Source organism: Numida meleagris, chromosome 1, assembly GCF_002078875.1.
Source record: "Numida meleagris isolate 19003 breed g44 Domestic line chromosome 1, NumMel1.0, whole genome shotgun sequence".
Classification (NCBI taxonomy): domain Eukaryota; kingdom Metazoa; phylum Chordata; class Aves; order Galliformes; family Numididae; genus Numida; species Numida meleagris.
In genome coordinates this window covers 34,311,777-34,337,531 of record NC_034409.1, presented here as the reverse complement: position 1 = coordinate 34,337,531, position 25,755 = coordinate 34,311,777, and the positions used below count along the sequence as shown (strand labels likewise).

Here is a 25,755-nt window from a genome sequence, read left to right as displayed (position 1 = left end):
TGAAGCCACATTCTTCTTCTTAGGCCATGCACAGACGTGAGGAATATGGTGCAATTCAGAGCTTTCAAAGCTGCATACTAGGTGTACTCATCATGTTGAATTTAGTTTTAACTATCGTGCACCTAAGCTAGTTGCAATGAGTTCCCAAAGTCCTCTGAGTTTTCATTTTAAAATAGTTGAAATCTGCTTACCCTGTTTCAAATGTTTGGAAATTGGTGGCCTAAATATTCAAAACAGACATTTTAAGTAAATCTGGAAGAATAATATCCCATTTACTTCTTATGCTAGCTGATGGTTCCACTTCTATACTGATCATCTTAGCTCTTTGAGTCTTCAGAGATCCATTCTGCAATGCACGATTTCCTACAATATTGGTAAAGCTCCTGATGTGCATAGAATTTAATGTTAGGAGTTGAGGACATGCAACCCTTTAAGAGGCTGAAACTGTGTTTTTTGATCCACCCAAGGAGTCCACTCTTACATTCTGCGTACTTGTTTGAGATACCACAGAAGCAACGTCAAGATCAGCTTCCTAATGTTTTCTGACTGATAATGCTCTCTCCTGCGTTGTTCATTCTTCACAGTCTTGTGGAATGAACATGATGTGGAGTGGTTATTATCCACAACATGATGACTAAGTTAATTTTTAAAAGGTTGGGTTTTGGGAAATGGGTGTCCAAAGCTAGTCAGTACCCTGCGGGTCAATCCACAGCCATCCATCCTGCACTGGTGCAGCTGGAGGAGCTGGAAACATGGAACACAGTAAAGGAGGAACCTCCAGTGTGGAAACTGGAGGCAGGTTTGGGTGTAGGGTTTTTTACCTACCGTGTTGTGGCCTGGCTGGGAGGAGATGGGTGCAGAAACAAGCACCTTGTATGCAAACGCAAGCACTTTGTATGTGCTGTGTGAAACATTGCTTTTCTGTTTGCTTTGAATGTGATAATCTGTTTGAATGTCTCAAAGGCTTCCCAATGCCCACCTGAGGTGTCCAAAACTCAGTCTTTTGTTTTACAGATCTCTCAGTTCCTCTGACTCTTTTTCTTACCCCTCTCTGAATCTTCCCTAGTCAGATTTCTGTATCACCTGTGTTCTTTCAAGGAAGGCTGCTTGAAACTCAATATTCAAGATGTGAGCCCACCAGACTTGTAAGGGCTTAAAAATGTTTTCCATTTTGTTCTCTACAGCTTTCCTAAAAAATGCTCAAAGTCCATTTCCCCTTTTGACCATATTGATCACTAATCTGAACTCGCCAAGGAAGCAGCCGTAATCATCAGGGCATTCCGTCCTAGGTAATACTAGCAGTTGATTTAAAATACCTCATTATGTTTCACATTCTTTTTTCCCTCTGTGTGTCACTTCTTGTTTATCAACACCGATTCTCATTTGTGATCCTACCAACCTACCATTAGGTATAGTAGCCTCTTCACAGACAGCTTTAGTTGTGAGCTCCCTAATATTAGGAAACTTTGCCAACTCATTATAAATCCCCTCTTGTACAACTGTTATCAGTATTTTGAACAGTACATCTCTCTTGGGAATGCCTTGGTCAACTCTTTTCACTACAAGTGCTGATGACTTACGGACCGTTTCTAGAACTGAGCAGCTGTCACCAGCTACAAACTCACCAGAGGACCTCCTTCTCATCCCGTGACACCTTTTGGGGGCTTTGGTCTGAGACATTGTTAAAAGCTCTATAGAAACTCAGCTGAGCAGTACTAACCAGGTCATTCTTATCTACTTGGTGAGCTCTGACTGGTCCCTGAAAATGCATTGTTGTGTCTTCCCTGGATGTTGTGTTCAGCTCCATGTCTACTTTCCCTCAGGAGAGATTTCAGACTTAGCTTTCCAAGTCCTTACTGGAGCCTTATGCAAAAATTGGCATTATTCTTGCCACGTTCCTCTGATACCAAGGCTGGTTGAGTAAGTTTTGCCCCCACAGCTGGGCTCTCTGCAGTATAGTATTGAGTACCTCAAAACCTTTGGGGTACACCATCAGGTTCATGCATTTGGTTGCTATTCCCCACCCTCACCCCCAACCCCAAGAAGCCTCAGTTTGAAACATCTCCTTAAGCTTCATAAAGCAAAGCTCTAATGTAGCAATTTACCATGCTTTTCATTCATAAACACATATGTAAAACATGTATTTAGCTTTTTTTGTGCTTTCATGTCTTTTTCTGTGGGTTTTTCTTTGCACCTTCTTCAGCTGTTAGCCCCATTGACTTGACAGCTGTCTGCTCTGAAGAATTTAATGAAAAATGTACTAATATTTTGACAGCTTTCAAGAAAGTCTATCACAAATCATTATTTGATTTATCTTATTGTGGCCTTACATTTAGCTTGCCAAGATTTGTTCTTTCTTTATCTCCTTTTTTTTCATTTTCATCCACTTTCTAAAACATGCTATTTTATTTACTTTTTATTCTGCTGTTAAATCATATCAGGTTTTTTTTGTTTAGTTATTTTTCTTTGTTTGTTTGTTTCCTTTTTAAGGTTCAGGGAACTGTAACTGTTTATTTGTGGCCAAACTCCTTACTACATCAGAATACAACCCAAATGTAGTGGAAAATGCAATCACCCAAAACGCACAGTGAAGAACAACAGCGAAGTCGGTTGCCTTGAAATTCTTATTCTTTCCATAACAAAATATACAGTGTTCTTTGCAGTGAATGATGTGTATAAAGTTGAGTAGCTGTCTGGGGATATGGGAAGATAGTTTTATTGGTATTTTCTGTTATGTAAATGGATTTTTTTTTAAATTGAAAGGTAGATTGAAGGAACACAAAATCAATCATATTTTGGAAAAGCTGCTGAATGTGTGTGGTCAACTTCACATTTTTTCCCTGCTGTTTGGTTGGTGGAGACTGACATTTTGAGATCTTAGTTATAATTAACTGTGATTGCAATAAAATACATGTAATAATGTAATGAAAGACTGGCTCTTCTCATATAAAATATTGTTCAGACCCATGCCCAAAAAGCATCTGGTCTATCTGTGACAATTTGAGCTGAGCCAGTTGTGTAGAGTAGCAGAAGTCCAGTTCAGGGAGCATACATGCCTCGAGGTCAGAGGCATTTTCCCCAGGGTGGCATCCTGGCAGCTGTTCTGTGTGAGCTGGAAGTCCTGTGGAGCCTCTGGCTGTGGCACTGGCCCTACAGGTCTCCCATGAGATCCATTAGACTGTAGAAGAACCTGCAGAAGATTAACCTCTTTCTTTACACTTATAGAAGAAAGAGCTAAAATAGACAAAACCAGATGTGCATTCAAAATTCTGTCAGGCATCTATTCGTTTGTGCCCCTTTGCTGGACTCCCTCCAGTACATCCATGCCTCTCTTGTACTAGGTAGCGCGGACCTGGACCCAGCACTCCAGGAACATCTCACCAAGACTGAGCAGAGGAGAAGAATCAGCCCCCAACTTGCTTGTAGTGCTCTTCCTAATGCAGCCAGAGGTGTTGGCCTTCTTTGCCACACAGATATGTTGCTGGCTTGTGGTTGTCTTGATGTCCACCAGCACCTCCATCTCCTTTTCTACCATCTGTTTTGTAGCTGGGGAGCTCTCAGTGCGTACTCATGCATGGGGTTGTTCCTCTTCTCATGCAGGGATTTGTACTTTCCCTGGCTGAACTTCACAAGGTTCCTGTCAGCCCATTTCTGCAGCCTGGTGAGGTCTCTCTGAACGAAACGCAACCCTCTGGGGTACTCTCCCAGTGTTGTATCATCTGCAGACTTGCTGAAGATGTACTCTGTCACAACATATTGGTCATTAATGAAGATGCTAAACGGTGTGAGACCTGGTGTGAACCTCTGAGGTACACTGCTACTGACTGGCCTCCAGCTGGACTTCATGCTGCTGATCACAGCCCATTCAAAGCCTCACTGTCCACTTAACATCAGTTCCACTTTATCACTTTTTCTGTGAAGACTTTGGAAGAAAGTGTTGAAAGCCTTCCTAAAGTCAAGAAAAGCTGCTCTCCTCTCATCATTAACACAAAATAAGCTGGGCTGTAGCACAGATCTGGGACTGGCTTGCACAATCACAGCAAAGCAGCAAACCAAAGTCTGCCTCAGAAAAAGTATTATAAATGAAGCAAAGACAGTAATGTTGTTGTATGGAGGCACTGAAAAGTCTTTATAGATCTATGATACCTGAAATCCACCACAGTATTTGCTCATTTAAAGTCCATCCATAGGAGACCATTCAACTGCACAGAAATGCTGAGGAGTTGGCTTGACAAGTCAGTCTGACTTGGAGAAGAGAAACTTGTGGGATAGAAATGCCTTAGTAAAGGCTTACAGAGATTTGAGATGGATTTGTTTCAACCAAACAAGAAAAACCCTTATTTTTTTTTCCATCTATGTATGAAAGTGTGCTTTGTTTTGTAAGCAGCCGATGGAATCCAGCTTCTTTGGCCATAGAAGGAGAAGTGGGCAATTACCTTCCAGCTGCTCCAGCACTTGCTGCCATCACTGCCAACTACTTCCATCAATAACTTAGAGACCAAACACTGCTTTCAGAACTGCTACCACAAATCCTCTGAAGTTACCCCTTAGCCTGCGTAAACAGCTAGCAAAACCCAACTGATGCTAAGGGAAAAAAATATGCCTGACATCAAACCTGGCAATCTCTCAGCCACAGGTTTTGGCCCAGCACCAGGGAAAACAAATTCCCCAAACAGCAGCCCACTAATGAGAAGACCTGTCACCAGCTCCGAGCGCCCAAGCAGAGAACCCAGCAGCAGAGCAGCAGAGGCAGCCCTTGCAACGATGGCTGCTGAGGAGAGGCAGCAGGTTTTGGGCCATCCTGGCCATCAGAACCAGTTCAAGGCTTTCAGTGCTGCCATTACGAATGTATTTTTTTTCCTGAGGGCATGAGGAAGGCATGGGGAGATCACAACCTTTTGATGAGCAGGAGGAGATAGGCTCTACCTGAAATGTTATTTACTCACTCTGAACTTGTAAATGTGTGAATATTGATATAGTCAATGGGAATTTGAGACTAAAAACCACATAGGCAAATAATCACCTCCACTGAGCGGCTTCAGCACAAGTACCACCTTCAGTTTGTTCCTTTAAACTTCAGTAAACACTGCTTTCATTTTTCCAGGTTTGAGCCTTGGCCAGTTCTCCTTCTTGCAGAGGTTCTGGGAAATAAATTGAACTGCTGAACTAGAGTCCATGGAGTGACCAGGTTGAATCAAATTTATTTTTTCTTTATGAAGCCATACGTACATTGAGTAGCTGCCAGCAGCTCCATGCCTGCAGGATTCGAGGCAGGGACCTCTGTCTTCAGGGACATCAAACCTCTGGGTTGCACACAGCATGCTAGGATCTGCCCCAGAGGAGGGAGAGGCGAAATGCAGATACCTGGGCCTGTAGTCACAAGCAAGAGATGGCATGCACAGCCATATTGAATGCTAGGAGATACTTCACTAGCTGGGCATATTGATCATTACATTGTTTTATTTATTTATTTATTTTTGTGTGTTCTTTTTTTTTTTTTCTTTCCTTTCGTCTTTGCACTGGAACATCTATTCAGATTGAGTAGACCAAATCAGATTTCTGTATTGACAAGGGAGCACAGCTGAAAGCGTATGGCCCAGCACATTGCTGTGGCCCAGCACATTGCTCCCATCCGGTCACAGCTGCGACATGCTGGGAGTGGCTATGGGTGGAGAAATTCACACTGTCCCTCCCAGGCAGAAATCAGAGGCCCATCAGGAGCCACCGCAGCTTTGCTCTTTTATTCAGTGTAACAACAGCCTTCTTTTAATGGGACAAAATCTGTACATTACTCTGCCCACTGATTAGAGTTCAGGTTTGGGTCATGCCAATGTGAATATCCTCTTTACTTATAGGGCCCTTTAAAACTGTGCTGCCAACATTTGCAGTCAGGTGAACTTCATCATCTGCGTAGTTGGTGCCACGCTGCTGCTGTTCTTGTGATTTGTTCATAGAGTAACTGAGACCTCACAGTGGAGTTGCAATGTTTAAAACATTTCTAAGTATTTAACTTGTTTATATAAGAGGTTTATTCATCCAAAAGTGAGGTTTTCTCATCCTGTAAAGCATAATTAATTAGTATAAGTTCATTCAGTTGGGTTAATGGGGAAATATTTAACATGATGAGGAATCATAGAGTTTGCCAGCCGAGTGCACGGTTACCTGGAGGCACAGAGCCTGAAGCTCTGCAAGTTCTCATGAAATCTGTTTCCCTGCCTCTCCCCATCAGAAATTTCTGTCTCCAGATTTTTTAATTGTTCCCTGTCACTGCCCACGAGGACGCAGTGACTGCAGACAGGTCTTTCTTGCCTTGGCTTAGAGCAGGGGACGGGGTGTACCCAGGCACATCCCCAGGCCAGTGGGCTCATGAGCAGTGGGAAGCAGAGACTGAGTTTTGTGAATGATAGTAAGAAAGGGACAACCACTGCCCTTCTGTGAAAATGACAGGACACGTTTGCAAGACATTTTAGTTTACATGCACAAGTACTACTGTGAAAATAGTCAAGCAGCAAAGTGGTGTTTAGGTGAAGCTTGCTTTCATCTCTGATTATAGACTCACAGGTAAGCCAGAAAGATCCAGTAATGGTGTGCTTACATTAGTTCCTATGGTAAAGTCCAAGTTATGTTTCTGGTAAGCACAAAGTGAGCTAGTGACCACTCTCAAGGCATAGAAAATATTTGAAGTCATTCCTTTGTAAAAGGAAAAAGCCTTGGATTAAAGTGTGTAAAACCCACCCACCGAAAACCCAGTCATTAACTAAATGTATCCTTCAGTATAACGTGGAAAATGCACCTTCTGAACTGCATTGTTCACCTGTTGTCTTTCAAAGTATATTAGTAGCCTACAGGTAAATCATCCTATTTCTGAAAACAGATTTCTACTGATTTAAAAATCTGCCTTTGGAAATGAGGATGGGTATTTGCATATGATCAGTGTGGTTTGGGTTCGAGAGTTTTCTTCCATACACATTTCCCTGAAAACCTTTCTAATGGCTCTTGCGGTCATCAAGCTGTGGCGTTCCCCTTTCTGCCGCCTCTAACTTATACGTCCTTCTGTCTGCTGAGCACAGCTGAAAGGTACAGCAACAAGCTCTTCAATTAAGGCAGTTGGCGTCTATGTGCAAGCATATTTCCCCCAGAAATATGAAGTGTTTGCTTGCTGTGTGTCAGCATCCTGATGTACCTGCGTGACTGAACGAGCCCCTTCCTTCCGCGCTGGCAGCGCTCGGTGGGCTCTGTCCGGTGCCGCTCCTTCACCCGCTCGAGTGGTGCTCCCCGGTGCCCCGGTGCCTGCCCGCTGCCTCTCGGCAGATCCGCACGAGGGAGCCCCTATGCTGCGCGCACCGCCCGAAGCTCTCCTCCGGCGTAGCAATCCCGAGCCCCGATCCCAGCGCCCGGTCTGCATCGCCTGGTCACCCCCAGGGCAGAAGCGGCAAACAGAGCGTGGGCCTCACCTTTGTACCGACGCAGCATCATGTGCGGCTGAGAGAGGTCACAGCATACCCTGAGGGGTACACAGTGTTCCATCCACAGTACAGCTCCTGGACCACATTTCAGGAACATCTTTGGAATCCGGTGCTGCTGCCCCAAAGAAGCCTGTTGATAAGCACTGTGTTGAGGTTGAAAGCCTTGACAGGCTGAGGGAGCTGGGCTTGTTCAGCCTGGAGAAGAGAAGGCTCCGAGGTGACCTCACTGCAGCCTTCCAGTACCTAAAGGAAGCCTACAAACAGGAGGGAGTCAACTCTTTACAAGGCTAGATAATGGCAGGACAAGGGGAAATGGTTTAAAGTTGAAGGAGGGAAGATTTTGTTTGGATATTAGGGGGAAGTTCTTTACTATGAGAGTGGTGAGGTGCTGGAACACGCTGCCCAGAGAGGCTGTGGATGCCCTGTTCCTGGAGGTGTTCAAGGTCAGGTTGGATGGGGCCCTGAGCAGCCTGGTCTAGTATTAGATGTGGAGGTTGGCGGCCCTGCCTGCGTCAGGGTGGTTGGAGCTTGATGATCCTTGAGGTCCATTCCAACCCAAGCCATTCTGTGATTCTATGATTAAGGTTAGAAGTATGACAAACGTGAGTCAGCTTGAACTATTCCCAGCATACAACCTTGACGAACAGTAAAAAGGTCATATTTCTGAGGGCAGAATCATATGCATGGATTGTTCATTTTTTCATTGTGCCTACAGTGGCACTGGGAATGTGCGTGTCTTATTTGGGGGCATGTTCTGTTGATTTCAGCACTGGATTGGAGAAACCTTCTAGCTGGTGGTTCTCAGCTTTGTTTCTTCCCGTTTCTAGGATCATGTAATCTGAGGGTAAGATAAGAACATTTGACGAGGGAACACTTTGCCTCCCTTCCAGTGTGGTTCCACTGTGGTTTCAACCAGGCCATCAGCTGACACCATCCCATTTTCTTTCCCATCCCATCCCATCCCATCCCATCCCATCCCATCCCATCCCATCCCATCCCATCCCATTCCATCCCATTCCTTCTTGTGCCAGTGCAGATGTGGGCACTCAGGAAGTTGGTCTGGCTGAAGACTAATCCTACAAAAAGAAGTGATTGACTGTTACCTTGTCTGTCTTGGGCAGCTCAGCCCATGGCCATATGTGAGGAGGGCAGGGCCACAGCAACATGGTACAGATTTGGAGAGCAGACCTCACAGGTCAACAGTGTTTGCAGCATATTGTTCTACCCTGGTGTCCCTGAAAGCACTTGGACCACACTCAGCCCAGAGCCGCCTTCTTCATTTAGTCAATAAAGGCTGTCTGGGGGGATTTGGAGAGCCTCCAACAGCCTCTGACTCTGGCAGAGGTGATGGACTGTCAGCATATCAGGGAGTTACTGAATGACAAAAAGGACAGTTTGTCTCAGCCTGCATCAGCCGACCAGATTCACCATAGCTGTATGCCAAGGAATGAGCTGCAGCTGTCAACCTCAGGGAAACTCTTTAATCCCAGATGCAGGGAGTTACCTCAAAGCAAAGTACAGATTTCTGCTGTCACTGAATTCCCTTTGGTTTTTCAGCTGAACAGTCCCACTAGCTTTTTCTCTAACAAAAAACAGGGCTGGAGCAAAACATTCTCGCAGTGAGCCCCCAGCTGCTGCCCCCCCCCGTCAGGATTTACGCTGCTTTTATAGGTCATGTCATTCAGAGTGAAAACACCTAGCAGGATGTTGCTTTCACAAAATAAACTTCATGTGCTTTGGAAAAGGGTGTATTCCTGCAAGTTTGCATGAAGGGTTTGTCTGGGAGCTCAACTTTATCCTGACTGATATCACTCCTCCCAGGTTTTGTTTTATTCCTCAAGTGAAGGATTGCCCTGATCATGGCAGCCCTGCCTGCAGCCAGGAGCTGTATGGACTCCGCATTAGTCAGAAAGATAGAAAAGTTGTGTGCAGAAACTGTTCGGCTCCTGACCAGAGACTGTGGTAAGGCAATACTCCCCTGCTTTATGGTGAAGATAAGCTCATCTTGCTTTGATGAACTCCAGGTGTAATTATAGAGGCTGTAACTATATGGAGAGCTGTGTGGTACATGGAAATATTACACTAATATATGTCCACAGACTGAGGTCTTATCTCAATAAGCAAATCAGTGTCATCTCAGGTACACAGCCAATGGAGAAAAAGAGGAAAGTTTGGATGTCAGGGGGAAGTTCCTCGCAGAGAGAGTGGTGAGGTGCTGGAGCAGGCTGCCCAGAGAGGCTGTGGATGCTCCATCCCTGGAGGAGTTCAAGGCCAGGTTGGATGGGCAGCCTAGTCTAGTACCAGATCTGGAGGTTGGTGGCCCTGCCTGCAGCAGGGGGGTTGGAGCTTGAAGATCTTTGAGGTCCCTTCCAACCCAAGCTATTCTATGATTCTGTGAAACACACACAGGATTTTGTTTGTTTTTCATATTTTGATCAAAGACTCCATTTAAATAATGAATTTAGTTATTTCCTGGTAGTATCTGGAATTTCCTTTGGTGAATGGCAGGTTATAAAATAAGAGCAAAGTGAATGCTCACAAAAAAGAGGCATTTAAAACCCATGCCAAAGACGCTGAAAGATCAGTGTCAGGAAAGTCTAACAACCAGTCTGAAAAAAAGCTGATTTTTTTTCAAAACTCATTCACCCTAACTTTTACACACTTGCTTGGAATACAAGCAAAGGCCATCGTCTACTGAGCAGTCAACAAACAAAGCCTCACCTCCAGAGGTGCTGCAAGCTTCCTTTCTATGAGACACACACAAGTGAAAGCATCACCCTTTGAGACCCTGGAAGGACTCCAGTCTGACAGAAGCTGCTGTGAGATTTCATAATTTTCAAGGCAGATCATTGCTTATGTTTTGGAGAGAGATATTTATGATACAGGAGTGCCAGTTAAAGCCAAGACTGAAACACATGGACTCAATAAAGGTCCAATTACGTGACCTTTGCTGTTTGCCACGCTTTTAACTTGTGTAAGTTATTGATTACACTTTCATGAGATCATAATCAGAAGATTGTTCTTTGGTAATGGTGTGCTAGAGGAGCTTTATCCTCCACTTCAAAGCTGTCCTGGGAGGCTTAAGAACAAAGGGTTGGAAGTTTGAAGCCTGGCCAGAATGAATCTGTGCGCATTATCCATGTTTACCACTGTGCAAGAGGCGGATTAGCCTATTCTCTGACTGTGAACTTTCTCTCATCACACTGGATGAGCCACCATCTCTAAGGTTTACATTTGTGCTTTTAGAAAAGATCCTGCTTAATTAAATGTACTATTTGCTCAGATCTCCACCAAAACTAGTCTAAATACTTGTTAGTGCAATCATTTCCCTCACTGTAGAGGATTTATTGAAATTATTTTACATTACACAAAAGGAATGAGTCTAATTTATTTGTTACAAATAAATCTGTCCAGAGCCTGAAACTGCAAACTGTCTGTAATCTGTGTAAAAATGCAGCCCCAGGACCAGCTAGCCCAGGTTCTCATTTATCTTTCAAGCTGTGAGGAGAAGAAAATACCCTCACAGTTTATTCTCAGTGTAGATAGGGCTGTGCAGACGTGTCACAGGTTTAGACGGCAGACTTACACAGTGTTGTTTTGTTAGGATCTAATGTGATTCGATAATGTGTGTATATATATACTTCTTTTTCCTCTAAGGAGCAGTAATAATTTCCGAATTTCCCCCTTTTTCATTAGCATTAGGAAATTGGCATTTTGAACATCTCTGATCATGAAATCCCCTCTGGGGATAGCACTGATCTTTTGCCTGGTGACTAAAGAATGAATTAGCCCTTGTTATGCCAAAACAAGAAATAACTTTTCATCAGAAGAGTTTTTACTAAGTCTCTGGATACCGGAGCAATGTGTGTCCTCAAATATTTGAAGATAATGTAGGGTTATGCATCTCCTGGTTTTTAAATCTGAGCTCTAAATACTGTTTCTTCTTTCTGTGTGCTGCTTGGTTCTCTCCCCTTCCCCAGCGAAGAGAGGTTTAATTTTCATCCATAAGATACAGTAGAAAACAACTTGAAGGGCATATGTATGCATTCCAGCTTGGTCCATACTGAGAAATATCATTCCTCACTAAAGACTTTCAAGGTATAGTTAGCTGTGCATATTTATCCAAACCTCAGTGACTTTGTCTCTTTTAATTATTTATAAAGTAACTAGTGCAGCAGGAATAAAATGTGTTATGGGAAACCTGTTAAACGAGAGGACCAAACCTGTTGCACTCTCTTCCTTTTTCATTTCCTTCTGAGTAAAGCAAGATAGAGAGGGAGTAAGAAAGACCTGACCTTCCCACAGTGAATAGCTGTCAATGTAATGTGAGTTTTTTTTTTAAGAACTGCATTCCACATGCCTTTGCAGCAATGTACTCGTACGTACCTGGGAATTACTTGCAATTGAATCTCTTTGTCTGCGTGCTGCTTTCTGAGGTGCCAGCCCTAGGGAACATGGCCCTGCACTCTGAGCCTCAGCCCCATGCTCTTCCTGCATCAGTGGGTTGGATCTGACCTGCACCAATGCCGTATTTCATTAGCAGACTAGCAATGGATTAACGGTCAGAAATATGATTTGAGTGCTGGGTGGTCCAGAAGTTTGACTGAGTGATTCTTGTGGAGCCCTTCCAACTCGGGATATCCTATTCTATGTTTCTATGACAGGAGTAATAGGCATTTCTTTGGCAACGTGTCTCAGGCAGCCTGCTTTTGCTGCATATGAAGATGAGTTTTAAAGTGTTTTTGCCTTCCTGAGGTATTTGGGTTTTTGTTTTTCACTGGAGTCCCTCTAGAACCGCACCCTTTCTGCCAAGTCAAATTCCAGGCTCAGGTGGGTTTTCAATGAGCTCTTCACATGCTAGGTAATTTCCAGAGCTCAAAGTTTAACAAGAGGAAGTATCCAAGTATTCTCTCGTTTTCCACATCATCCAAAGAGTAGACAACTGCCAGAAGCCTAATTGCTAAAAGTAATCCAAATCTGTTACTCTGTGGCCTTACCAAGCTTCGTATTCCTTCACTTTGTAGAAATTATTGTCTCATTTTTTGGAGGAATGGCTAATATGTTCTGCAAAGATTTCTGTCAGTCTCTTCTGTACAGAGTATTCTCGGAACCCCATGACATCATCTTCCAAAATTTGGAGCTCCTTTTTGTAATAATCAGGTAGCATTTATTTTCTGGCTTTCTAAATTATTCTGTCGAAGGGTTTCATCTGCCATCCACAATGATGTGCCACAGAAGACATTAAGCAACAGTTAGATATTCCATGGACAAAATCAGGGAGGTTTTAGAATCATAGTGTCATAGAGGATGGAAAAGACCTCTAAGATCGTCTAGTCCAACCGTCTACCTACCACCAATACTGCCCACTAAACCATGCCCCTAAGGACTACATCTACCCTTTCCTTAAACACCTCCAGGGATGGTGACTCCATCACTTTTGTTCCATTCTTCTTATGAAATGTAAAACCATTACAAGCACAAGTGATTACTGTTGGAAGTTGCATGTAAGGGTTCACTCCGTTGTTAAAAAAGTCTTTGTCCTCATGCATGGACTTTCCTCAGTCCTCCAGTTTTCTTAACATGAATAAAGACAGTGTAAGATAGACTCTGCAGAGCTGTGCATTTCAGTACATCAGTGTGCAATTAACACTGTAACATACTGTACTTTTCTTTGAGATATTTCATTGAATTCTAATTTGGGTCCTTCTTTAGAAAAACAAAAACATCTCTGTTTTTCCTGTTTGCGTGCATCTCTCTTTTTGTTAATCCTACTGCTTCAGTTCCACATTCTAGGAGAGGACAATGTAGCAGGTAAGGCCAGCTGCCTCCTTTGGCAGAAAAACAAAACCTTGTAGGCAGACAGTTTATTTGCTGTCTAAGGAGGATCATTATCATAGAATGGCTTGGGTAGGAAGGGACCTCAAGTATCATCAAGCTCCAACCCCAATGTTGTTAATTACAGCAATGTCTAGACTGCACTGCAATAACAAAATGTGCTGCTGACATAGTCATAACTGTGGCCAAACTCCTTCAATAGCCCCATATGCACGGTACAGCTAGAGCCTCCCCTCTCTGCTGAAATTCATCTCATTTGCTACGAGTTTCATCTTGGAACACAGAAGACGTATTTCTCTGACCTAATGCAGTTACTATCTTGGAGAAGCAATGGTCCATGCTGTAAACACCTAACGAACACATACATTGCCTCACTTTGCAATTTTATATACAGCATATGCAGCTGTGAGCATCTGCTATGTATAATGCACGCTAGAATCTTCTAAGATGTGCATAGCCAGAAATATCCATGGATCTGGGATAAAAAGGAACTTCTTTTGATGAGTTTCTTTTCTTAAATGAAGAAAATTGGCATTAGGGTATATTTGTCATTTAATTGACAGCAGAATAGAATGCTCAGCAACAATCTCTTTAAAATAATGAGAAGGAAATATGGTTCATTTCTTACCTCAACTTGCAAAGCTAACACACCTTCTATTTTCTTTGTTAGAAAGGCTGCAGATTTCATTAGGCTCTTGAGCTGTGACATACAGCAGTTTAAGCTACTCTGCTTCACTTTAATGTACAACCATTACTTCTAATCCTACAACTTTCATGTAAAATGAAGCAAACGTGAAGCACATTCCTGTGAATGCTTTGATTAAATATGAAACAAAAACAAAGTAGGCACAACATGGCATTTAAGTGATGAAAAAATTATAATGCAGTAGATCTTGCCCTGAAGAAATGAGTTTTGTAGGAATTTTAAGTGTAAAACCAAACTGCCGACAGATGTTCACTACGGTACTTGTTAGAGGGCTTCGTTATTTTTATAACCTTTTAGATTCCTCTGATTTATAGAAAGCGTTCACTGAAAGTCCATAAAAGTTAATCCTGACCATGGAATTATTTGCCTAAAATGAAATTTCCTCCCTTTGCTGAGGGCTTTGCCCACATGGGGAGAGGTTGTGGGGTGGCCGTGTGGGGCTACCTGCTTCTTGGAGGCACCAAGTCCCCAGACTGTGCCCGTGGGCTCTGCAGGGCACCTTCCCTCCATTTCTAAGGGTCCCATACAAAGCGTTCACACACAAGGAAGGAGAATTCTTCCTCGGGTGTGTGCTGCAGTCAAGCCAAAACCAAAATCTCTCCCACTCCTGTCAAAGATCAACACTACTGCAAACCCAGTTTCCTCCATCACCTCTTATAACAGCATTTCTTTAAGATTTAACCTCAGTACCAGATTTTGCCCCTCAAATACCAGACAGTACATAGGCTGGCTTCAGACGCAAAGTCACGAGAATGTTTCTATAAATGAAAGTGGATTCTAGATTGTTTTTTTCTTCCCATTATCGCTCAGCAATATCCAAAGACGTTTTGTTTGCACTACCAGGTCACTCACAATGACCACTTACATTATGAATTGTGGTAGTCACTATACAATACCCAAATGTCCAGATTTTAATTGCACAGGCCTATCTCTTCAATTAAACATCATGATTAAATTTCATGCTAGGCTGAAGCATGGTAAATATTTACTGAGGATGTGTTGTTTGCTATTCAGTCATGCTGATTAATGCAAGTTAATTGACAATCAACTCAAATTACACCAGGACAATACTGGAGACTGGATATGGAGATTGTGTCAAGACAGATTGCTTCAAAACTGGTAGGATTTCTGGCAGACAAACCTGGGATTGACAGGTTTGAGGAGCTGAACTACTCTCCTTCACTGTGCAGCTTCTCTAGACTGATTTTGTGTAGTATTTTTTTAGTTAAAATTTGACCAAAGTAGTCCAGCACGCGTGATTTGCAAATGCACTCTGTAGCACATGGTTTCATAAATTCATAGTCATGCTAGTTGGGTCTACCTGCAGTGTTCCATATCAAGGAGGTCAGTTTTTGTAAACTAAGCAAGTGCACAGAAACAGTGAGAGCAGGTGTCTTTCCCTAATGCAGAGATTGGGTTTCCTCCTGAGAAGGTTGTTGCATGCGCAACATCTCTTCCCATCTTTTTAAGGTGTGAGCAGATCTTACCTCCTGCCTTGGGCATTAATCTCCGCTGCACCTCTGTCCTGGTTAAAAGAATTCCTTCCTGGAAAGACAGAAAGAGTTGTGACTCATGGCACAATCGGTCACCTTTCCCACACCTAACTTTCTTTTTGTCTATGTCTTCAGGCATCATTTAACTCCAGAAAATAAAATTCCAGTCCATTTTCTATGCATCAGGGCTTTGGCTCACAGACTGACCTGCTACAGCAGCCTGGCTAGAGTGGAAATATGGCAACGGAGCTATTTGGTTTAGTTACCAGTTGTTGTTTACTAGAATAGTAAGAACATAATGTTTTAATATCCCAGCCCATTATGACCTGGTTTAGATATAACCAAACATCAAAGCTAACCAATGAGAAACAGACAGTACAGCATTGACTCAGTCACTGTAGTATTCTATAGATGTGTGGAGACATATAATTATTTTTCTGAACCAAAGTTTTATTTGAAAACAAAAATGTTCACAATCTAAGACTTTATGGCTTGTTTTCATATTTTGGCATGGTATATTGTGTTGGAAATTTTTTTTTTAATTAAAAACAGCCTTTTGAATATTACCCCAGACTTCAATTTTCATCTGCTGTTTTACTATTTCTTTCCACGTCCCGTCTCCCTCCCACATATGCTTCATGTGTTTAAGCCACCCTGAACAACTTCCATGGCTTCCTTCCCTACTGTTGTTTGGTGAGGCCTCCTCTGAGGCCTCCATGCCTACATAATAACCTTGGGCAGAGCACAGCTCCCACAAACTGGAGTCTCTTTGTTGTCTTGACAGAGTAAGTGGATGTGCTGCCAGGGCTGATGAGGAATTCCACAACAGTCTTTCTATCCAGTTTCGGAAAGCTTTGCTGGTGGCAGCAGAAGCTATAGTGCTCTGATCTCTCACATGCTGTTAGAGCTTCTGCTCAAATTAGTATGGAATCACAGAAAGGCTGAGGCTGAGCTGAAATGAGAACATCTTGAGATCAAGCAACCTGTCCTCCTGCTCAAGCCACCTTGAGCAGGATGCCCAGGACTATGTCAGTTGAGTTTCAGATATCTCCAAAGGTAGAGTCTCTACAGCCTCTCTGAGAAACCCATGACAGTGTTCAACCACCCTACAGTAACACAGAGTGTTTCCTGATGTTCAGATGAGCCCATTGCCTCCTGTCCTGTCGCTGAACACCACTGAGAAGAACCTGCTTCCATCTTTACTACTACGGATGGATAAGATCCACCTGATCCACCTGATCTTTCTCCTCCCTAGGCTGAGCAGTCCCAGATCTCTCAGCTTCTTCCTGTACACCAGATGCTCCAATCCCTTAATCATCTTTGTGGCTGTTCACTGGTTTCATGCCAGTAAGTCAGGAAAACTGGTAATGAGAGAAAAATGCTAATCTTCTAGCTAAGGATGCTGACTGCCATCTCACAGACATGAACTAACTGCCATTTATTGGCTCAAAGTTCTTGTAAAACTTTAGTTTTAATCTCTCTTCACAGTCCTGGCTAAGAAGCAGGCTTAACAATACTGTATGCTGTCAATGAGTTGCTGTGTGGAGATACATTTTTACCTGTGTCTGTGCTAAGGCCTCAACTGCTTTTCTGAGAGCAGCAGATAAAATTACCTGTAATCATCGTTTACATGCTTCAGGGTAAATGACAAGCCAGACTTCAGGGAAAGGGCTCATTTCCACTTGCTCAGTGCACCTGCAGCTGTACCTTAGGAGTGCCAATGTCCATTAACAGCAGTGACTTGCTGAGGTGCGTGCATCTCAGATGTACACGGTGTGTGCATCTATGCTGCAGGCGCATGGCATTAGACAAGAGGAATCCCACTTTACCTCAGATATGAAGAAATGCTGAGCAGGTGACTCAACAGAGAAGCTGGGCTCCCATGGAAGAAAGTAGCAAAGGCTACAATTTCTTCATTTGCACAAGTGCATATAGGCAGTAATATGAAGGTGGTGGGAAGTAACTTCCAATCATGCCAACACCTTTTGGGGATAGCCAAAGAAATCATGTATGTCAGGGTTAATTTTAAGTGACACGCAGCCTGCTCTGTAGGAGAGCTCTCAGCTCCACCCTTGGAACAACTCAGTGAGCTGAAACTGAACCAGGCAGTGCTGGAGCTGTAAGCAATGTATGTCTCCCAGCACAGCACTCCTGTAACATCGCATTCATCGCTCAGCACCAACTATTTCCCCAGGGCAATGCACTGTGCTGTGCAGATCCACAAAAGGCAAGTTTGGATGTTCTCACACCACAGTTGCATCATGCCTGTGGGCATGTCCTTTAAGGTGTGTTCACGGTGCAGGCAAGTTTTCCAGGCTCACCAGTCAGTTCTGCCCAAAAAAGCAGCTATAAGAATTAGTCCACTGTTCATAATGTTTTGGTTTTTTTTGTGGTCAGATAAAATGTGTGGGCTGTAAAAAACATATTCTCTATATAACCTCAGTTCACTGTATGCATGTTTTTGTCCTTCCTATAATACAAGTATGCTGTTTACTGTATGGTCACTTGCAATTCCTGAAATAAGAAGAAATTATCCAAAAATTATGCTTAGGTAAGAAAGCGATCAGGGAAGTAATGGAAATAAATTCAGTGAATGGCATAATAAAAAGCAGTGATTTTTTGCTGTAGCTTGTGCTAAATAAGCTACATATAAATAATCACTTACATGAATGCAATTAAAATACGTAGCAATTTCTCATGTATTTTGTCATAGGCTGAGTACTTCTACGAATTCTTGTCCTTGCGCTCTTTGGATAAAGGCATCATGGCTGATCCAACTGTAAATATACCTCTGCTTGGAATGGTTCCTCATAAACCATCAGGTTTGTGCTGTTAATATTATAAATTGTGTTCCTTTAAAAAATATCCCACATCCAGCAAAAACTATATGTCTTGATGTGAACTGCAGTTTTGAACCTTATTGCTAAAGAAATGCTTGCATTGTGCTTGACACTGAGCGGTTTGTGAGTGCCTCGCCTGACTACAGCAGTGTATTTTGTCTGAGCCAAGTCACATGAAGCTTTTATCTGTAGAGAAATCAGCAGAAAATTGTGCAAAATTGTTTCATAACATTAATGTACTTTATTATTGGTTAAGTTGTGCAACTATTGGAGAACAAAATCTTTGATTGCTGTAAGGAATAGTTATCCAATTATTCTGTTTCTCAGAGGCTTCAGTTTGTGGGCATTTTACTTTAAGTTGGTGTAAGCTGCTGTTCTCAGGCATTCAGGCTCGAAAACACAAGCTCTGGTTTAGGATCTTATCATTTACCATTTTCCCCTTGGCTATGCACTCTCGGCTACCCACTGGAGCTTACAGCTCTACAGCAGAGGTTGATCTGCCCTTCCTTCTTCACTCCTCTTCTAAAGGCTGAACAGACCCAGGTCACTCAGCCTTTCTTCATAAGAGAGGTGCTCCAGGCCCTTTATCATCTTTGTGGCCCTCCGCCGGACTCTTTCCAGGAGAACAGGCCCAAAAGATTACAGTAAAGATAAATGAAGAAATATAATGGAGGAAAGACAGCTATATTAGACAAGGGAGTATTTTGTTATATGGCCAGTAGGGCTATGAGCAGATTTTTTTGAAGAGCAAAAAGAAAGCAAGTATATGTGATACTTCTACTTACCCTCACCCCTGACTGGCTTCTGCTCAGAGGCTTCCTGATGTCTTTTTGAAACTCACACATGAGTTACAAATCTCTTACCAGTACTTGTATGGGCTCTTCTTTGAGTCCATACAGACTTCTTGTACCTCCAGTCCCTGTGGTAAGAAGTTTGTTGTCTCCCATTGTGTGAAGATCCGCCTCTTGTTTTGAGTTTGGCTGTGACAGTTTAATCTAATGGCCTTTTACCTCCAGCTACAGGAGGCGTCGTGATTGCAAATGCTCATCCTGCTGGGGAACTTCAGCCGCACAGACGTCTGCTGGAAAAGCAGCATGGCGAACTGTAGGCAATCCAGGAGGCTCCTGGAATGCACTGAGGGTAACTTCCTGAGTGAAGTAATAGATGGCCCCACCAGAGGGGATGCAATACTGTTGTCCACCAACACAAATGAACTGATTGGTGACATCAGGATTGGAAGCTGCCTGGGCTTTGGTGACCATGCTGTGGTTAAGTTCATGTTCCAGAAGGATAGGAGACAGGCAAAGAGTAAAATTAGGATTCTAAATTTTAGGAAAGCTAAATTCCAGCTCTTCAGGGAGTTAGTAAACAAAGCTGCCTGGGAAACTGTCCTCATGGGCAAAGGCACAGAGCAGAGCTGGCAGATCTTTAAGGAAGCTGTGTGGTGCAGTTGACACACCTGAGGGATGAGATGCCATCCAGAGGGACCCTAGACAGTCTTGAGCAGTGGGCCCAGGTGAACCTCATGAGGTTCAACAAATCCAAATGCAAGGTCTTGCACCTTGGTCAAGGCAACCCCCACTACCAATACAAACGGGAGGATGAAAGGATTGAGCACAGCCCTGTCAAAAGAGACCTGGGAGTACTGGTAGATGGCAAGCTGGACATGAGACAGCAATGTGCTCTCACAGCCCAGAATGCCAATTGTATCCTGGGCTGCATCAAAAGAAGTGTGACCAGCAGGTCGAGGGAGGTGATCCTGCTCCTCTGGGGCACATCTGGAGTACTACAGGTATGGAGTCCTCAGTACAAGAGAGACATAGACCTGTTGGAGTGCATCCAGAGAAGGGCCACAAAAATGATCCAAGGGATGGAACACCTCTCCTACAAGGACAGGCTGAGAGAGCTGGGGCTGGAAAGGAGAAGACTCTGGGGGGACCTAATAGCAGCTTTCCAGTATCCAAGGGGAGCTACAGGAAAGAAGGGGACAGACTCCTTAGCAGGGTCCGTTGTGGTAGAACAAGGGAAAATGGGTTCAAGCTTAGATTTAGGTTGGATATAAGGAAAAGGTCTTTTACAGTGAAGGTGGTGAGGCACTGGAATAGACTGCCCAGAGATGTGGTGGATGCCCCATCCCTGGAGACTGTTAAGGGTAGGTTGGATCAGGCCCTGGGCAACCTGATCTGGCTGTGCTGTCCCTGTTCATTGCCGGGGAGGGGAGTTGGACAAGATGACCTTTAAATGTGCCTTCCACCTCTAAGGATTCTATGATTCCATGATTCTAAGTTCAGACCCAAGTCCGGCGTTTGGGTGGTGGCAGTGATGAGCTGTGAACATCACCCCAGTGCATGCTGGTGCCAAGGTGGCTCCACATGATCTGGCACATCTGATGCCTTCTTCAGGTCCAGCAACATCTCCGCTCACTCAACAGTGATGGGGGTTGCTAATGATGCAGTGAAGTCTAGGAATTGCTACAGTGCCATCGTCAAATTTCTGCCACATCTTCCTCCCCACAGCTGTTTGTTCAGCTAAGTCACACACAGCCTCATTTATGCACTGAATTAATTCCTGCACTTGAGCTGTAAGAAGGTTACTACAGTTTAAGAACCATTTAAACTGCTTTTGATTTGCTGTAAGAGTTTTCTTCCTACCACATGGCTACATGCTTTTTTGCAAATGTCTTTAAAAAAATTGATGTAAAAGTGCCTCAACAATTAAATTGCTTTATGATGAAAACTGCAACAGAACTTACCAGGAGTAGAATGTGTTTCAGCAATAAATTATTCTGTATTATACCAAGGCAGCAAATAACAAAAATTGCCCAATTATGACTTGCAACACTTTTTATAACAAGCAATTTAAAACAAACCAAATGTAAGGCTGTTAGGTCAATAGTTTGTTCCAAAATCTCAGGCCAGCTTCAGGAGAGATGAATAAACAATTACTATTAGCTGGATCTAATTTATGAAGGAACTAGGAAGAGCCAATTTTGAAGAAAAGAGACGATCATTTCATCTGAAGATTACGTGAGATCACATGAGACCATCACGGAGGAGCATTCCAGAGCTCTGAGCTCTCAGCCCGCTTCCTCATTAAAATACTCCAGATTCACTGGCCTTAATTATTTGCTTGGACTCTTTGTAGTTCAAAAGTGTTTGAATACTTTTCCTGGAAAGGCAATCTCCAAATATCACCACACTTAACAAGTTCTGTCACAGTGATGAGCCTCTGTAATTTTTTTAAATATTTGTGCCCATGATCTTATTAAACTGTACTGTCTTGCCAGTACTTTATGGAGGGAGTTTTGATTAAATCAGTGTTTTATTTAAGTATTAACTGCAAGATCCCAAGCAGCAAAACATACCTGAAGCAACTATTTCTCCGAAATGTGCATGATCTTTTTGCAAAAGTCACGTGAGAGCCCATGAAAGTAAGATTCAGAAGGATCGAGGCAGCCTAGAAAATGAAATGTAGGCTTCCAGCTCCCTTTGGAGGTTTTGAAAACCCTATCCTTAGATACCTCCATGTGGGTAATTGCCGACTGCAGGCAGAAGTGTGTTTGTTAAGACTCCTGTCTGTGCCGCCAACAATGGGGCTGTGTCAGACAGGGAGCCCAGGTTCACCTCCTGTGCTGCTGCTGTTGTCTATGAATATGGCGACCTGCATACCTCTGTGCTGCACCTTCTCATCAGTGGTGGTACTCTAAAGCTTAAACGTAAATACTTATTATCTTTATTTTTAGTATTCCTTTATCTATATGCAAGTAAACACAAAATATTATTGTTATTGTTCTCCTTTAAGTGGTTCAGGTTGGATTTCCTTGCCTTGGAAAACAAGATGGAGTGGCTGCATTCGAAGTGAACGTGATCGTAATGAACTCAGAAGGCAATATCATCCTCCAGACCCCTCAGAACGCCATCTTCTTTAAAACCTGTCAGCAAGGTAATGCTAATGAGGACATGACAAGACTGTCAGACTGAGTCACCCAACTTTCTTCTGTTTCCTTAGGGATAATAGCTAGAGAATTTTGTGGTCACGCAATGGGTAGCAAAGGCTTTGAACTCCAGGATGTTCTGCCTCTTTGTAGATTTGCTGCTTATTTACATTTGCTGCTCGTTTCTAATGTGTTTACTAAGCTTTTTCTAGCTCTAAACTATATCTCCCTTAGCAGACTGGGTTGGAGGCATTCCTCCTCCTGTTCACAGCTCATCATTTCAGGGATGTTGATAGAAGTACATCATATGAGAAGCAAAGGTGAACAAATGATTTGAAGCATTTGGAGGAGAGTCACTACAGTGTCTTACAAGCTGAGGCTCATGTTTTCAGAAATGATACATAACTTAGAGATCTCAATTCTGTGATCTGTAGTGCGGACACACTTCACTTAACACTGTTTGATGTCATAGTTCAACAGTTCTTTACATTTGAACTTGCACATCCCAAGTTAATCCAAAAAGCATAAATCAGAACGTTTTGCAAAAGTTAGCTCCACTCCTCTGGAGCTCAGGGTGACAACCATTTGGGTTTGGATGCAGCACTGCTCAGCAGCCTCAGCAGCACATGTTGCTGCTTTGACATTTACAAAGTTTATGAGACATTACAGCCAATTAGAGCATTCCTTCTTCTCTTATTAACACATCAGCATGCATGTTATTGGTTTGATTTTGGTAGAACTGTTTGCACAGTAAAACAATACTCAAGGCAGGTGATGGAAGCTGGTCCTGGCCATCACCAGGGAAGAAAAAACACACACAGGATGCACTGATAGAGGAAGGGCATTGTGAAATTACCTCCGTTCTTACTTGGAAAGCAGCAAACCTGTCTACTCAGCCCATCTATGAACTATAAACGCTATGTAATAAGACTTTCTGGATTAATTTAGTACACCAGGAACAGCTGTCATTATCGCTTTGAACTGAGGCTGTGGAAATTGAAAAAATCAGTATCTAAGATCAGGCAGCTATCCCACACCGTGTGTGATTGCATCAAATCAACCCATGATGTGCAAAGAGCAAGATTTTTATTCTTCTCCTATTAAATGTCGGTTCCCAGTCCCGCACTTTCTTCTCCACACCGGCCAGAGTGTGGCTTCAAAGAGCAGCAGCAGGAGTAGGAGCTGTTCATTCTTTGAACCTGCACTACACCTAAATAAATGGCCGACTTTCTGCCCGCTTTGAAGCCTTGCTGCTCTCAGTTAGCCTGGGAAAAGGGGAGGAGGGGGAGAAGAGGTGGAGAGGGGAATAGGAAGGAAAATGGGGGCTGAATGGAAGTAAAATTGATCTTGCACAGAGTTGTGTTTGATGTAAACACAACACAGAATGACTCATACTTTTCCATTTTCAGTTCAGTTCAAAGATACTGAACTTAATAAATTTTGGAAATAACATTGGGGTCAGCTAATCGGGACAGCAGTTATGGGACTGCATTGTGGAAAAATTCATCTTCTCCTGGAAGGGCTCAAAACTCAGTTTCTTCACTGCATTTGTCCAAGCTTTGGATTCTATGCTGTTTGTTATTATTGTTATTACTATTTTGAAAAAAAAAATATTTAAAATTTAGGAGTATTGCAGCACATAACTCAGGAAAGTTGAGGGTGATGACTGGCCCAGTCCTGAAGCAGCTGAGAGACATGAGGATGATTTTCCATACACCATTGGTGGGCAGAGTAGGAGCCTTCAAACTCACCTCTGCTGGTGCCTGTCGGGGTGGCTCCCACTGCTGCCCTCTGTCCAGTGGGGAGCACTCCGCAACACTTGGGGACAGACACTGGGAAGGACAAGGATGTCCTCACTGGTTTGTATTAGTGTAGGGTGTGTTTCCTCCCTCGAAGAGATGCCACTTGTGGCGACCAGCTCGGATTCCTCCTGCCTGGGCGCCGGGTCGCTGTTTCCAGTCTCTTGTGGGCAGCCAGAGGGGCCCCCACCAGAGGAAGTGAGCAGAATGAGGGAACAATTTTGTGGCAGAGAAGAGGCTTTGTTGTGGCCAAGAGGTGACCACACAAAAAATTGTGTTTTCCTATTTTTCTGTTTGAAATGGCACGCATTTAAGCATGTATTTTCTTTAATGAATAGCAGCTCTGCATTCGGCTACAAGAAGAGAAACATTTCCAATAAGTCCTAGAGTATACTGCAAGAACAAATGAGACAAAAGAGCCTTTCCTGCTATTCCTACCGCTGCAAACATCTTTATTTTTAAAGTAACACATTTTTTTCCCCATGTATCTATGGTCTTTGGTAGAAGAGCATTTTAAAATCACAGATTTTATCCTCTCTCCTTCCTGTGTTTGCACACAGCATCCAGTCCCCTGCCTGGTACCTCAGGTTTTCTTAGTCTCGTAGTTACCCTTTGTATTTCAGTCGGTAGAGAGATATTCCATGAGTGCGTGAGGAAAGCAATACTGCACATAGCATGAGCTGCCACTGCTTCCTCTGGCTCTAATCAGCTACTAGACAAATTTTCAAGAAAGGAAGTTTGTTTGTGAATAAATCTAAAGGATATGTCACCTGACAAAGAAGGAGGGAAAACCACTCAAATGTATTTAAGTTTAGAGTTATATTTCCCCTTACATTAACAGGAGTTAGTTTCAAGATTCTCTGTGGGCTGTGAAAATGTCTTAGGCGACATGAACCACTTGAATTTATGGACATTCTGATATTCCTTGTCACTTTAATCAAGGGCACTTAAAAGGTTGTAACTGCTTGAATTTGAACTCAGGTATTGTTCAGTTTGGAAACGGCATGAATCAATGGTACATCTGTACAGTTTGTGAGTGGTGGGTGCCAACACTTCTTGGTGGAAGCAGGTGAAAAGCCAATGGAGAGGAGTGAAAGATAATGTTGGCAGGTGTTATCAGCCACGTATACTTACAGCACTGCTAGACCAAAGGAAAAAAAAAGCATGGTGCCAATATTGCAGCCAGCTGCTGTCTAATGGATGATCTTCAAGTTTGAGCTGAGAAGGTTGCAATAAGAGTTCTGTCTGAGTGTTGGTCTACTGCAGAGTATTTTTAACCTCATCATGCAGGGTGTCACACAGCATAGCATCCACATGAGGAGGTCATGCCTACTCTGTAAAGCTGCCTTGTGGCGGTGGTACCGCTGGTCACAAGTGATGCAGCATTTCAGCCTCTCCTGCTTCCCTTCTTGCCTGTGAGAGGCCTGGGAAGGCATTTTCAAGGAATCACTGCCTGGCAGTAGTGCTTTTGTGGGGTTCCACTGGATTCAAATTGTTTTGCCTTGTTTTTGATGGGCTCTGGTGTTTTGAGGATGGTGATCATACACAGATGTATTTCTCATCCTTGTGTAATCCAGTCAGTGTTGCCAAACACTTTAACCAGTGTTTGATCAATAGTTGAGATGTGAATAAGAGTTGGATGATAATACAGGATCACTACACAGGAATGCTTTCATCTTCCT

At 43.2% G+C, this 25,755-nt stretch overlaps 1 protein-coding gene across 1 annotated transcript in view; it reads left to right on the top strand.

Annotated features, from left to right (window-relative positions):
• WIF1 (WNT inhibitory factor 1) overlaps positions 1 to 25,755 on the top strand; it is a 43,253-nt gene that overhangs the window by 5,932 nt on the left and 11,566 nt on the right. The window contains exons 3-4 of the mRNA XM_021385087.1: positions 18,214 to 18,322; positions 22,142 to 22,282. Coding sequence (XP_021240762.1) covers positions 18,214 to 18,322; positions 22,142 to 22,282 — 250 coding nt within the window. The remainder of the gene's footprint in view (positions 1 to 18,213; positions 18,323 to 22,141; positions 22,283 to 25,755) is intronic.